Source organism: Thunnus albacares, chromosome 13 (genome assembly GCF_914725855.1).
Source record: "Thunnus albacares chromosome 13, fThuAlb1.1, whole genome shotgun sequence".
In the NCBI taxonomy this organism is placed as follows: domain Eukaryota; kingdom Metazoa; phylum Chordata; class Actinopteri; order Scombriformes; family Scombridae; genus Thunnus; species Thunnus albacares.
This window is the reverse complement of record NC_058118.1, coordinates 13,162,776-13,176,783: the sequence shown is the minus strand read 5'-3', so window position 1 is coordinate 13,176,783 and position 14,008 is coordinate 13,162,776. Positions and strand designations below refer to the sequence as shown.

Below are 14,008 nucleotides of genomic sequence, written 5' to 3'. Positions count from 1 at the left end.
AATAATTGTTTGTCTGTAAAATGTCATATTACCTCAAGATGACATCTTTACATCTGTTGTTTCATCTGACAAACTTAATTAATTTAGAAAATTAATTAATCAACAATAAGAATTGTTGCTGATTAATTTTCTGTGAATTTACTATTTTAATAAATTATTAATTGGCTCAGCTCTACTCTTAGAAAAGCAGCTTCTCAGCTTTAAACTATTTGCAGGGCATTCATGCAAACTCAACATCCAGTTCTTGTCACATTACTCTATCTTGCACTGTTTCTGCAGGTCACATCCTGGATCTCAATGCCGTGGAAAAGCTTGTCTCTGCCCAGTCATCACAATCCACTTCCACGCAGCTATTACTCCAGTCCAGCCAGATTGAGAGAGACTCTCAGGCACCGATTCCCTCTCTAAGCAAATCAAACACCTCCGGTCCTACAAGCCTTCCATGCTAAGCCGCTTTGAGATAACTAGAATAGAATGACACTTATAAGGTGTCACTGCTGTGCCTACTGAGAGATATACAGTAAAAGTTTGGACACACCTTCTCATTCCCTTGAATGAGAAAGTGAGTCCAAACTTTTACTGGTACTGTAGCTTGATGCTGAATTGGGTATATGGCCACATGTGTGTGTGTCTCTGTTTCTGGGGGGTTCTTTTTGTTTCGTTAAAGAGAAAAAGAAAATGTTGTGGGCAACCTGGTGCAATTAAACATTTCATGATGAACTTATTTGAGTTGTGTAGAATTGAAGTACTGTATTTGTTAATAGGCTATTACAATGGCTAACAGACTGAACAATGTTAATGTAAAGAATGCATATGTTATGTTATGGATATTTTCAGGTACTATACGATGTTGATTATGTATATGTATATGTATGTAGTTTTTTATCTTCACATTCTTCATTCTCCAATCACATTGTTTCCTGCCACCTGGCAGTAAATGGAGACAAGAAAGAGAACTGTTGGAGTTGGGAATAAACAACTCTTTAGATACCTCTTGAACTGCAGGGCACAATGGTCCTTTATCTGTATCTTTGAAATCTCTGGCATCTTTAATTTGTTTATTTTAAACTCAAATAAAATCTAGTGATCAACAATATAAAACAATCTCAACTGATAAACTATATGAATAAAAAACTCTGTGAACATACTGGAGATCTTGAACAGAGGACGAAACAAGGGAAAAAATGGCTGCAGCACAGGAATTAAACAACACTGAAAAGACAAACAGCAGGTTTTAGACCTTTAGAGATGAATATGCAGGACAGTTGTAATATAATATGCATGATGATCACAAAACAGTTAATTCTAGTAGCAGTAATAAGATTTTATTCAAGTCCAGGTTCCCAGCATTTTCTTGTCAGATAAGTAATCCTGCACATATAATACAACTGAGTGAGAAACTATATGTTATGCTCAAGAGTAAGGCATAAATGATGTTTATGTTGAAGACCAAAAAGTAAATTTAAATGGAAACTGATCTTGTGGGTATTGACATTGTACAGTGAAGCCCAGACAAGTTGTCAGGGTCAGAAATGTTTGCACCTTTACCAGGTTTTTAAAAAAATGGGTGGTATTAAAGATTAATAAATTAATAGGCTACAAATTACCAGGTAAAATACACTTAATGCCATATACAAACAATATTAACCCTCCATAAATCCATTGTAGCCTATATCAGTGGTTTTTAATGACACTTGTCAATAAATGACAGGTGATTATTTACATTTTCAAAGTATCAGAAACATTAAAAAATGGGGTTTAGCTGCTATCCAGTGCTAATCCTTGTTATAAAGGACCTGTGAAACAGATCAGGCTAATCTTGATAGTGGGACCACATTTTTGTTAACATTTAGATTATGGATTTTAGCTGAAGCATAATGATTGCTTTTTAATGACAGAAAATTAGATAGCTGTTAAAGGAGGGGTTCACAATCTTCACAATCAGGTCTGTCTTAAAACAATAGTAAGGTGTGCAAATGAACATTGAAACAGGTTTTTCTTTCCCTAATCATTCCTCCTGTTCATACTGACCATTAGAATCATAATTCACTTACAATGTATGTAATGGGTGACAAAATCCACAAGCCTCCTACTGTGCAAAAATGTGTTTAAAAGTTTATCTGAAGCTAATATGAAGCCTCAGTCATCTACATGAGCCAGATCAAGTAGATATCTTTCAGCTTTACAGTTTTAGTGGCAAAGTTCCTCTTTTTGTTACTATTCTTCCACCGCAGTTCAACAGGTAAACACTGGAAGGAAGTCCGAGGAAACACAAAGAGGAAATTTGTTGCAAGAAGACTGTAAATGTGGCAGATATCCACTTGATATGACTAACTCAGACTGCCTCATATAAACTGCAGATAAATTTTTAAATGGATTTTTGCAAAAAATGACTGTATGGGCAGACTTAAAAAAAGATGAACCTATACTTTAAAGGTCAGTTGCAGCAGCCAAATACTCTGAATGGAGGCATAACTTATACATCTACCAGTTTGTCATATTCTATTCTGAAAAGTGCACCCGGAAGTGTTGTATGTTGTTGCCATGCGGTGACTTGACTCCGGTGTCCACGGCAGACATAACGGTAGCATCCGTCCGTTGACGTCTGCTGGAGTACAGCGGTACTTTAGTAACGGGGGAGTCTGTCCGTTGTTTCAGGGGAGCAGTATTAGAGGCGATGAAGCTATTCGAGTTAAAAGATGATCGCCTCACTTTCTAGAGGAAGTTTGCTGGATGAGGTTCTGCATGGAGGCTTCAACGAGGTAACGGTTACCCAGCGTTACCAACTGTTAACGTCAGTTAGGTTCGCTGTAATTTAGCAAGCGGAAGATACTTAAATCTGCTAACCAGCTCGTAGACAAAGAAAAACTATAACTGCAACAACTGTAGGTGAAAACAACGAATTTCTGCTGTTTATCCAACTAACGTTAACATATTATTTGCTAACTCGCTAACGTTAAAATGCAGTTTGGACCCAATAACAATAACCTGATATGAATTTTAGTTGCTTTCGTTAACGCTAGCAATAACGTTAAGTTTAATGGTTGTCAGCTAGCTTTTGTATGAGTTTCAAAGGGCATACATGAGTTAAACATATTTAACGTCAAGTGAAATAGTCTCTGTTGTGTCCTGCGTTGGGTGGGTTCATTGTAATGTATCCCGGACGACGGGCTGTCACGTGACTGAACGGGACCGGTGAAAGGTGTAGTGAAGCGTGAGAAATGCACGGGGGGGTGCGCTAAAACTCCAAACTCTGGGCTGAACAACAACGTAAATGTGTGACCTTAACAACTAAAGTAACATTTAATAAGCAGTGGGACAGCATGCCGACCCCGCTCCCCGCCCCTTTGTCCCAACATAATAAACAAAGGAGCTCGTTTGTTATGTCGTGCTCTCAGCCTTTTGTGCCCCCTCATGAACATGTCTTCCCTACTCTAAGCTGCTGTCTGTCTGTGTGTGTCTGCAGCAGCAGCTGGCAGCTTATGTTTCCTGGGTGAACGCTCAGCTGAAGAGGAAACCAGGGCTGAAGCCCATCACTGACCTCAGGCATGATCTGCAGGATGGAGTGGTGCTCACACAGCTCATAGAGATAGTTGGTAAATACACACAGAAATGTCTCACAGACACAGTGCAAGGTTTTGAGTCCACACAGTAGCTGCTTCATGTAGTAATAGTGGAGGAAGAATAAGGGAAAAAAGGTTACATTTGTTTCAGTTTATGGGTGCATACATGTTTGTGCATACATGCATACATTTTTTGTAGTATGTCATCAATTTGTACTTTAACAAGTGGCTCACCATTAAGCCCTTATTTACATGCTTATTAATGATGTTTCAACTCTCAGTGAGGTCTATTTGAGTATAGTTTTTCCTTTAAAATTGCACCGCTAATGAAAAAAACAAACAAACGTAAAGCTTCACAATGTTTATTTTGAGACTTATGCAAAAACACACTCAGTTGTATGCATTTGTTTCTATATGGAGTAGTATTTCTGTTCAAAAATATTATACATACCTAAAAAATGCCCTCAGATACCCACAATATTTCAGTCTTTAGCATAATGAAGAAAACCAAAACTTGTGCCTTGATTAGTCACAGCATGTCAGATTAAGCCTCTTTTTGACCAAAAAGTTCCAGGAACTGTGAAACCAGAAGACCTGATCTTTAGGATTAAACTGGGAACTAGCTGATAGTTTGTGGTAATCAGCTGTAAGGATTCCTTGTAAGAATTAACAGAAAGTGAGATCAGCAGAGGCACAGATCAACCTTAAAATGCAACAGCTATTTACAGGAAGATGGAATATTTTGAGGTTCTGCATTTTAACCCTCTTTAATACTTACTGTCATTCTTTTCAGAGTTATTTGACTCCCAAAAACAGACTAAACTAACCAATTACTCGCCCTGAGTTTTTAACACTCACAATACTGCAGTATGAGTTTAATTTGAAAATATCATGCTACTCATCACTCCACTGGATGGTGTTTTTGGCCCAGATTATATCATTTCACTGATCAGTACAAACCAACCTGTTTTTTAATTTTTTCTTTCCCCCCCTCAAATCTCCTTCAAATTGGCAGCTGGGGAAGTGCTTGAGGGAGTGTACGTGTCTCCACAAAACAAAGAGGAAAGCAGGAAGAATGTGGAGCAAGTCTTGCAGTTCATTTCCTCCAGGCACATACGCATGCCGCACATATCCGCCAGAGGTAAATCTCAGAAAATTTAAATTTGTCTTTTCTCACTCTCTTTCTCTTCCTTTTGAGAGCAGGTGTTCCTGACCTTTTCTGTTTGCTAACCCTATATTTTAGTCAGAAGATTTCGACCCTAAAGCTTTGAGCACATTCACATTGTAACATACATATTTCTCCATGTGCATGAGCAGTGTCTCACTTATTAGGGAAAAGTCAATCATGTGCATGATGGCTGTATTTCACAGTAGATTCTGTGCTATCTAAAGGAAAAAATTTTTTTTACTTATATTAGAATTGTCTGTCGGACTGCTCTCTTGAGATTTCATATACATACTGAATGTTGTAAATGCTGCACATGTTTAGATCTTTACTGAAAACCATGTGTTTCTTCTGCAGATATTGTGGATGGTAATCTGAAATCTGTAATGAGGATCATTCTGGCATTGGCTGCCCACTTCAAACCCTCAGCCAATCACAGGGCTGCTTCTGGAACTGGGAGGAGCTTAACAAGAGGCTCTTCCAGCCACAACCCTCTCTCCACTGTTGCACTAGCACAAGGTGCAGCCGCGGCACTGGCGTCAGCACGACATGATGCCTCACAGCCTGCAAGTGCTACACGCATCTACAGGTATGCTGGCTGCAAATAATCTTAATGGACTGTAAATATAATCATACGCATACACACAAACCCTTGTCAATATCTTTCTTTAATACCCAAATGTTTTCTAACATAGCAACCGTTTATTACATACATGCGCAGTCTTTGCTGGCCTCTGCTGGACAAAGACACATCCATAAAATACCATCTCAACTGCGGAGATCAAGCTCATCTCTATATATTTGCTATCAAAACTGTATGCCAGTCCTTATTGTAAAATACATCAATTCTGCTTTATCTGCCGTCTTTCAGTGGTTGGGGGTTGGATGTGGAAAAGAGTGTGTGTGTTCGTGCACTGGTTGAGCAGTATGAGAGAGGATCTCCAGAAGAGCAGGACAATTTACAGTCGAACAGGTAATCTGCTTTTAAATAAGCTCAAGTTTCACAAAATAATGAAATCATCATGCCACGACTCAACATCATATGTTGCAGTTAGAATCTAAACTCGTCCACAGCAAATGCGCTTGATGTGCTGTAAATAGCCAGAATCGTGTGCTGTGAGACACAATAGTGCATAATGTATGTATGGCAGGTGGGATTCAGGTGGACATGATATCTTCAGCAGAAACGTGGATAACTAAGTGCTCTTGAATGCAACGTGTAAAAATAGAAACCTGCTTGCTGAAAGACAAGGATAGCACTTATTCCCTGATTCACTTGTATAATGTCAAAAAAGCAGTTGTAAAATTTCCTGTAACATCGTCACAGTGGAACTACTTACATACAACATAGTAGGCGAAAAATATTCTATGACATGAATGAATGGGTAAAAGAGAAATATAAGATGCTATTGACTTGACTTTGCTGGCCTAAAGTCATGAAAGAGTTTAATAGCCTAAAGACAATGGGTATAAATTGTTGCTTTTTATATTTTACAGTTGATTCAATTCAATTCAGTCTTTGTACAAACTTTTGACAGCAGTTAATTTTATGCAAGTTCTCTGGTTATCTGCCATCTTTAACACTTAGTTTTCCACAGTTGGGGAACAGTGGACTGCATTCTGTGGTTTATCTGTGTGTTGGTGTATGTGTGTCCGCATCTCAGTGCCTGACAGAGCACATGACTCCGGTTTTAGTACTCCAAACTTCACCCCGCCGTTTATGTGTGTGTGGTAGTTTATAGACACCCGGGCAAAACACAGGCAAACGATAGAGAAAAGAAATAATCAGTCCTTATCTTCTCCGATCACATGTCTGGCTTGACGTTATGTTGTGGTGTTCTCCTTGACCGTTGGTTGTGTATTTTAATGTGAGTGCAGACGTGTGTGCGTGCGTGTGCGTGTGTGTGTGTGTGTGTATGTGTGTTTGCACTGATAGCAAGAGAAAACCTGCATTGATTATTTATAGAATGAGGATGTAGTGAAGATGTTTGCAGACAGAGGTTCAACAGAACCTATAACAACCTGATGCTGCCTCGATATATCGGGTCTGCTGTGCTTGTTGCCATGGTAACGCTAAGATACAGTAGCTGGAGGGAGAGGGGCGGAGTTTGTCAGAGTGAGGAAAATCACAAACTGTCATGAGTTTGTTGAGATGCTGATGCCAGAGAGCCACATGCAGGGTGGAACTCAGTCTCCTTTGGAAATATTATGCACAGTTCAAACCACCTGTAGCCCACTATGGGGGGGACGCAGATTAAATGGTAAGACCAGACAATGCAGCAGTGTGTGTGTGTGTGTGTGTGTGTGTGCGTGTGAATTCCTATGAAAGTGTGTGTGAGTTTCTGTTTCTTTTACTGTAACCACAACAATTTTACAGCCCTGAAATCCAATTTGAATAGAGTGTAAATTTAAGTGTAGCGAGTGTGTGTGTGTGTGTGTGCTTGTGTAGTTTGTACGTTTTAATTTCATGCAAAGATTTAGGAAAAAAAAGGGTTTCTCTTGGCAAGTTAGGATTTGAGAAATGATGTGTCATTATCATGCGTTGCTTTTGTCCCCTTCTTTTTTCCACTTTTACAAGCCTTCTGTCCAATTATGAGTCAGAATTTCAACAAAAGTAGCACTCCAAATACGCACTTGTGCGTGTAACAATTTCCATTTAGTGGCACATTTCAGAATGACAGTTTTACTCCGTTTACTACTTACAAATTACTGAAAGTGTACTCTACTACTACAAATATATTACAACAATCTGAGAAGTCATCCAGCCAGGTAAAAATAGAGTAGTATATAGTAGCACATAACATATTGTATTTGCGCTGCATGTTGATGTGAAGTACAGTGAGTACATGCACACAATCCCACGCTCCTCTGGAATAAATAGATTAATCAGCGTTTTGTCCTCCTCGAGCCTCAGCTCAGTCAGTCCGCTGGCATCTCCAAGAGCTCCACCCAGCAGCCACTCAGACAGACAGCAGGAAGATCGCCAACAACAGGAGAGCAGCGGTGAGCTCTGCCCCCCCCCCCCCCGCCGCAAACCGGCATCCTGTTTCATTAGTGAACCTCAAGTTTTATATTTGGATATGTGTTTAACTTGTTATTTTGTGTCCGCATGTAGCTGAGTCATCTCATGTTATAGCCGAGACAGCGTGGGAGGATTCTGTCAGTGAAACTTTGGAGAAGGAGGTGCAGGAGACGCGTAAAATGGTGTCAGCTCTACAGGTACGTGAATATTGAGGTTTAAGTTTGATTTTGATGATAATTTTTACGTGTATACAGATTGTAGCTTTATAGTTTTTATGTCAGTATGACTTTTTGTTGATTTCAGTATTGAAGTTAGAGTGCTGCTGAGTGTAGGGTCTGTATTTTCTCATATAGTTCCATTAAGTCCAATTTTCTTTGCAGCAAAGGAAATGTGGGATGTAAAGCTGGAAAAAAACAGAAAAACACCAATACTGACATTGTAGCTTACTGAGTGAAATCATTTTTCCCATGTTTGTATGTTTGGTAAAAGCTGCCTTCAGGTGCTTTTGAAGTCTGTATTATACTGCAGGGGAAAATACAATATTACACCACCATAGAGACCAGGGTTCAGTTCCCTGGCTTGACTGGGCCAGAACACTCTTAGTAGTGTTTTTGGGTGGGAATCTGGTGCAAGATCATGTCTGTGTCGCTCTGCTCCTTCTGATTGGTCGCTGCAGCACCTGTGTAGAGGGAGGTGGGATCTGGTGGGATACCGTAACTTATTTAAAAAAGCAACATATTGTATTTGAGCTTCTTGAATGCCCTGCTTATGATTAATCGCGCTGCTGCTTTAACAGGTCAGAGCTTTTCTGAGCACGTCTACTTCACTCCAAAGTACAAACTGGTGTCACATGTTGTGCCCTTTGTGTTTTTAAGGCTCTGCTACTGCATGGTTCGCTGCCTGAGGATGAGCAGGATGTGTCTTTAACTTTGGAACAAGGCAACACTGATCAGCAACTGGTAATAGTCTCTCTTTTTATTTTTTCATCCAGATTTTTATTTTTGAACCTTGATTTTCATTTTCTGTCCGCTCCCTCTCTCTCTTTTTTTTTGTGTCACTCTCTTCTTTGCTGTGTTTCACTAGCTCTTTCTGTCCCAACACAGATCACATTTCTTTTTCTTAACCGCGGGTATGTGTGTTTGTGCACACTTATGTGTGTGTCAGAGGGTGACACGGGTATCAGTTTCTCTGCTTTCTCAGTCCATTGTACTTCTCACACACATCCCTTTTTTGTCTCTCTCTCTCTCTCTCTCTCTCTCCAGGTAGTCATTCGCAGTCGTTTGGACCAGAGTATGGAAGAAGCTCAGGAGCTGAAGGTATTTGTTTTCTTTTCAAGCTGTATAGAATATGTTCTTTTTCTTCTCTTTTTAGGACAACACTTGTCTTATTACTGGTAGAATAAACGTGGATGCACACTGATTAATATTTAATTCTACTGCTTACTTTTTGGTTAAGAGGGAACTGTTGCGCTGTAGGCAGGAGATGAGAAACCTGCAGGGAGTCAAGGTAAGACACAGCCAGACCTTATTACTGAGTTAAATATCATTGTAATTCTGTAGTATTGTAGTAAAGTTTCTGGCTAAGGTATTGACTAGGAGGGCCTTTCTTCAGGAGGCCCAGCAGCAGAGGTTATGCACTCAGGAGGCATCGATACTGCAGATGAAGCAAGAGCTTCTCAGAGCCGGCATGACTAAGGATGAACTCAACAACCAGAAGGTACGAAACATACAAACGTTTGAAATCAAGTAAAAATCTCAAATAAAAGTCTGTCTTTATTGAAGTGAAAGTAAAATCTTCAGAACACTGAGTATGTAATGCAGATTCCTCTCTTAAATGAAAATGTGTTGTGCTGTAGGCAGAGCTACAGTGGAAGCTGGAGGAATGTACCAGGCTGTGGGGTGAATGCAAGGTAACGTACTCCACCTCCTCTCTTGTAATTTAGTACGTACAGCAACTTTAAATCTGTTTATTGAGTTTGTACAAAAAAAAAAGAACCCTACCTATTCTTTTTTCCCCTTTAATGTGACGGTGCAGAAGGATGTAGGACAGAAGGACAGACTACTGCAGCAACTCAAACACAAGCTTGAAGAAAGCCAAAAACAACAGGTATGTTAGCCGGCTACAGTGGGCTCAAAATGTTTTGTCCAGCTCAGTGCAGTGTGTGAAAATATGAGACCAAAAGTTAATCATCTGCAAGTTAACACTAAAACTTACTTTGACGCAGGAGAATATGCTTAAAGCACAAGTGTAAATATACTAATTTCCTTAACTTCAACCTTCACTCAAAAATTCAATTATCTTGTCATTTTAAAAGTCTGAGGCATCAGCAAGATATATTTTATACAAGAGTTAGGATCTAGCTGGTTTATATTAGTGTTGGTTTTCATGTCTGATTGTGTGTCTCTTTGGCAGAGTGAATTGCAAAAAGAAGTGGAGCATAAAAACAACACGCTGCAGGAGCTGATGAATAGAGATCTGCAGCAGGTAGTAATGTTTCTAAAATACATACCATCTTGAGTTTCAGGTTTCAGTCTGCATCAGGCAATTCATGAAGATATACATTACATAGTTGATACTTTTTTCTTTTTTTTCAGATATCCACTGGCACAGAAAACAATGGATACTCTTACTCTGGAAATCCAGCTCCTTCTGTGTCAAGTGTAAGTAATGTTTTTTATTAATGTGGCAGTTCAGAAGGTCTGTTGCTAGTTTTGTACTTGTGAAGGTGCTAACATGGTGTGAAGGTGCTGTATAAAGGCTTTGTACTATAACGTGACCACATAAAACACTAGAACCACAATTCTAACTTTGGGATGTAACACAGGACAGAACATGATTGCTTCACACCATGTTCTTTTCTGTGCTCAACACACGCAAAATCAACATCTGCATAACATTTTATGACGTTATAACAAGCACACAGCTGTTCTCGATAAAATGTGCTTTTTGTGTTTGTGCTCCGTCAGCAGACAGAGGAGGTTCAGCTCCTCAGAGATGCACTTAGGAGTTTAAGGAACAACTTCAGAGACCACGACCCGCAGCACCACACACTGGACACCCTGGAGCAGGGCATTGTGTCACTCATCGACAGACTGCATGTTCTGCATACACACCAGGTATAAATATGAGCATAAACACACCTGAGTCTAACAAACCAGTTTTTTTTTTTGTTTTTGTTTTTTTCAAACTGAACAAAAAAGGAGCAACTTTAATGTTTGGGCTCTTTTGTGGATCAAAGCTGTGTTGTGTCACATGAACTGATGGTTGAGGTTGCTGTGTTACTGAGATCAGTCTTTGGGCTATGACAAAAGATTGAATTAATAACTGCTGACTTGTTAAATAATCAGCCTTTGGCCACTTTAAAATCAGATTTGTCTTCTTAGATAGGGTTAACTTGTGACAAAGTGTAGAGATCTAAAATCACAAGAGACTGAGGGGAAGTAAACCAAATTCAACATTTATTCAAATATTGCAGGGAAGAGGAAAATCTCCAAGACGCAAAGGTCAGCACACAGACTCTGACTCTTGGCCAAGTAAGTTGTCACAACTTGTACCCATCAACCACACATGTGCACAGAATATTTATGCTTTTACTAACTATATTTCTGTTGTTCATTACAGAGGTTTCTCAATCCCACAGCAGTTCAGCTGCCTCCACTAAAATCCTTTATTTCACTGGAAAATCCCCAACACCTTCCATGATCAATATACCGAAGAGGTTAGTGTTGAGTGAGTGTGTGTGTGTGTGTGTGTGTGTGTGAGAGAGAGAGGAGGTGTGTGTGAAGTATTTTCTCTCTGAAACATTTATTGATGTCACTATTTTTTGCTTAATTCACCCTAAAAAAGTAAGTTTGGCCACAGCAGTAATGCTAATCATTCCAACATTTTAAGTTAGTTTAAGGCCAAAGGTGGACAATAAAATAGAAAATACATAAAACGTCACATTTTTAACAGTCAAATGTGAGTAAGTCTCTTTGTACACATTATACAGGCTTGGCGAAGTTACTCTCAAGGACGTTAAGGCAGCTGTAGCTCGAGAGGGAAACTACAGGTACCACTTCAAGGCCCTGGACCCTGAGTTTGGCACTGTGAAGGAAGAGGTAAGAGAAAGCTGGGAGAAACATACATATGGCATGTGAATATTGTTATAATATACTGTAAGAGTAGAGGAGTCATACATGTAGATAAGATGTCCTGATGTCTGTGAGCAGGTATTCATGGATGGAGCAATTGTTCCTGGCTGGGAAGGTAAAATTGTGGCCTGGGTAGAGGAGGACCGTGGTGAGGAAAGGTAACAAGTTTATTCTGCATCTCTCTCTTTATTCTCTGTTTAACTGACTCTCAGTGGTAATAAACTTATTATGTTTTATGTCTTAGGCCATTGTAGGTTCAAGCAGAGGAGTCATGACCGTTTTTTTTTTTTGCTTTTGCTCCTGATCCCAGAAGCACATCAGGACAGCTGTTCAGAACAGAGGCACAAGTGGACACTTTTTGAGATTCGACTTATTAGAAAAATACTGTAAGACTTGTCAGCAAGAGATTTGGGTTGATCAGCTGATATTAAACCCTACTCACTTTGAAACTGGTAAATCTGTGACTGATGTTTGTAATATCATAGAACTCAGTGCCTTACAAAGGAAAGCTATTTCCATCATGTGCTTATAATAGCCAGGCTGTAACTGTAGCATCTCAATTGGACTCAAAAGCAGCCAGAAACATAATGTTTGATTAACAGTAGTGTTGTTTCACCTCTAGCTGAGGCCAGAGGTTCGTATGAGGAACTGGAAATAATTACAAAGTCATTTTCAAGTGTTCAGTATCACTTTTCATTCCTTGTGCAGCAGTGTTGTCTTTAAAACAAATCCCACCACTTTACATGTTAGAAATATGTATTGTACATTGTCATTGATTGTGAATGTAAAGTGAATATACAGTATTATCTACCATAGCAGTGAACAGGAAAATAATTTTGCTGGGTTAGAAAAATATCATTTTTATTGTTTTATAATACAAATAATACAAAAGGACAGAAAATATCAGAGCAACTTTGTACAACATTAACTTTGTTTAATGCTGCACAAAGTTTCTCCTCATTCTGTCCAACTGCTGATAAAATACACTGATCAGATACCAGCTACTATCGCTATGATTAGGTTTTGTATTAGTTATATATGATAGCAGTAAGAAGGACGACGGTCATGTGGAGATGTCCAAACAGAAAGTTTTATTGCAAAAAGAAAAAAAAAAACACTTGAATGTATTTTAGACTGATGAGTTTCAGTAAAAAGGACCCAGGTTTTGGTTTAAATCTCAGACTGTAGCACACCAGCATGCATGTTCACCAACATGCTCCAACTGAACTGCTGTTAGCGAATAGAAATGCAGATAAAAAAAAAAAAGCACTGTTATTTTGTTTACTTTATGAAGTTGTTTTGTACATTTGTGTAAAGTATTTTCACCATATCCTTAAATATTTGAAGTTTATGAGTTTTTTGTTTAAAGAAAGATTCTTATAAGGTGAGAATGCTTCTGCTCCTGTTTTAAAGATGATGTGGAGATGAATTTGACATGAGATTTAAAGGATGTCAGACTTTTGAGCCGGAGTAATGGACCATCCCGCTATTTATGGTTTGTGTGTGTATGTGTGTATGTGGACTCAGGATGGACCTTTGACCCCTAAATGCTAGAAAAACTGTAAAAGTAAAATGGAGTTGATTACGTGATGCAGTAAAATGCCCTCAGTGTTGAGATAACTGCAGACACATCTGTACAGTTACACAGTCTGTACTGAAACTGGCTATCACACACTTTTTCCTTCACTGTGCTTCTATCTTCCCATTTGGGATCAATGTGTTTGCCTTCTCTAACAAGACAATAGAAATATGCATCAGTCTTTTTTTTAAAGTAAGACCCATTTGAATGCCATAACTGCCTGAACTGTAAAATGTACAAGTTACTGGTGAGATGGTTATTTTCTTTAGGATATGTTCGCTGATTTTTTTTTATTTTTTTTTTTTTTTACAAACAATGTTAAAAAAAATAAAAAATGGCCTTTGTTGATTGTTCGAAAGACTGATATTGTGGAATAAAACCTGAGTTTTGTTTTTAAAAAGATGTAATTGTTTCAGGTTGTATTGTGCGTGTAGAGGTGATGGGGGGTGACAGCTGTTGGGGAGGAGCAGCTGAGGTGATGGTTGGTCTTGACTGGATAATAAAGGTTGAAGGACGACCCTTTACTAATAAATGGCTAAAGATAGA

General features: G+C 38.9%; 2 protein-coding genes across 11 annotated transcripts in view; both read left to right on the top strand.

Annotated features, from left to right (window-relative positions):
- The window catches only part of LOC122995954 (cilia- and flagella-associated protein 54-like), a 76,405-nt gene extending 75,406 nt beyond the window's left edge, over window positions 1-999 (top strand). For all 7 annotated transcript variants that reach the window (XM_044371414.1, XM_044371415.1, XM_044371413.1 and 4 more), the window contains exon 57: window positions 280-999. In XM_044371414.1, the coding sequence (XP_044227349.1) occupies window positions 280-449 (170 nt within the window). In that variant the 3' untranslated portion in view covers window positions 450-999. The remainder of the gene's footprint in view (window positions 1-279) is intronic.
- A 1,522-nt stretch (window positions 1,000-2,521) lies between these two features.
- Window positions 2,522-13,862, top strand: LOC122995899 (dixin-like). 4 transcript variants are annotated; one of them, XM_044371289.1, is made up of 21 exons: window positions 2,522-2,762; window positions 3,470-3,596; window positions 4,579-4,704; window positions 5,086-5,317; window positions 5,600-5,701; window positions 7,637-7,731; window positions 7,844-7,947; window positions 8,626-8,709; window positions 9,013-9,066; window positions 9,206-9,256; window positions 9,362-9,466; window positions 9,606-9,659; window positions 9,785-9,856; window positions 10,163-10,234; window positions 10,345-10,410; window positions 10,717-10,866; window positions 11,226-11,283; window positions 11,372-11,468; window positions 11,742-11,850; window positions 11,962-12,041; window positions 12,128-13,862. In XM_044371289.1, exons 1-21 carry the CDS (start codon window positions 2,700-2,702, stop codon window positions 12,135-12,137), a joined length of 1,911 nt encoding a protein of 636 aa, XP_044227224.1. In that variant the 5' UTR covers window positions 2,522-2,699; the 3' UTR covers window positions 12,138-13,862. The 4 variants fall into 4 exon arrangements, with proteins under 4 accessions (XP_044227224.1, XP_044227225.1, XP_044227222.1 ...); XM_044371290.1 differs by having other exon boundaries at window positions 3,467-3,596; window positions 7,643-7,731; XM_044371287.1 differs by having other exon boundaries at window positions 3,467-3,596; window positions 10,720-10,866.
- The last annotated feature ends 146 nt before the right edge of the window (window positions 13,863-14,008 follow it).

Bases quoted from the DNA above. Each gene is read 5' to 3' on its own strand.
- LOC122995899 (XM_044371286.1), top strand. From the start codon at position 2,700: ATGATCGCCTCACTTTCTAGAGGAAGTTTGCTGGATGAGGTTCTGCAT. The intron at 4,705-5,085 runs GTAAATCTCAGA...TTTCTTCTGCAG, and splicing joins GCCGCACATATCCGCCAGAG to ATATTGTGGATGGTAATCTG. The intron at 10,411-10,716 runs GTAAGTAATGTT...GTGCTCCGTCAG, and splicing joins CAGCTCCTTCTGTGTCAAGT to CAGACAGAGGAGGTTCAGCT.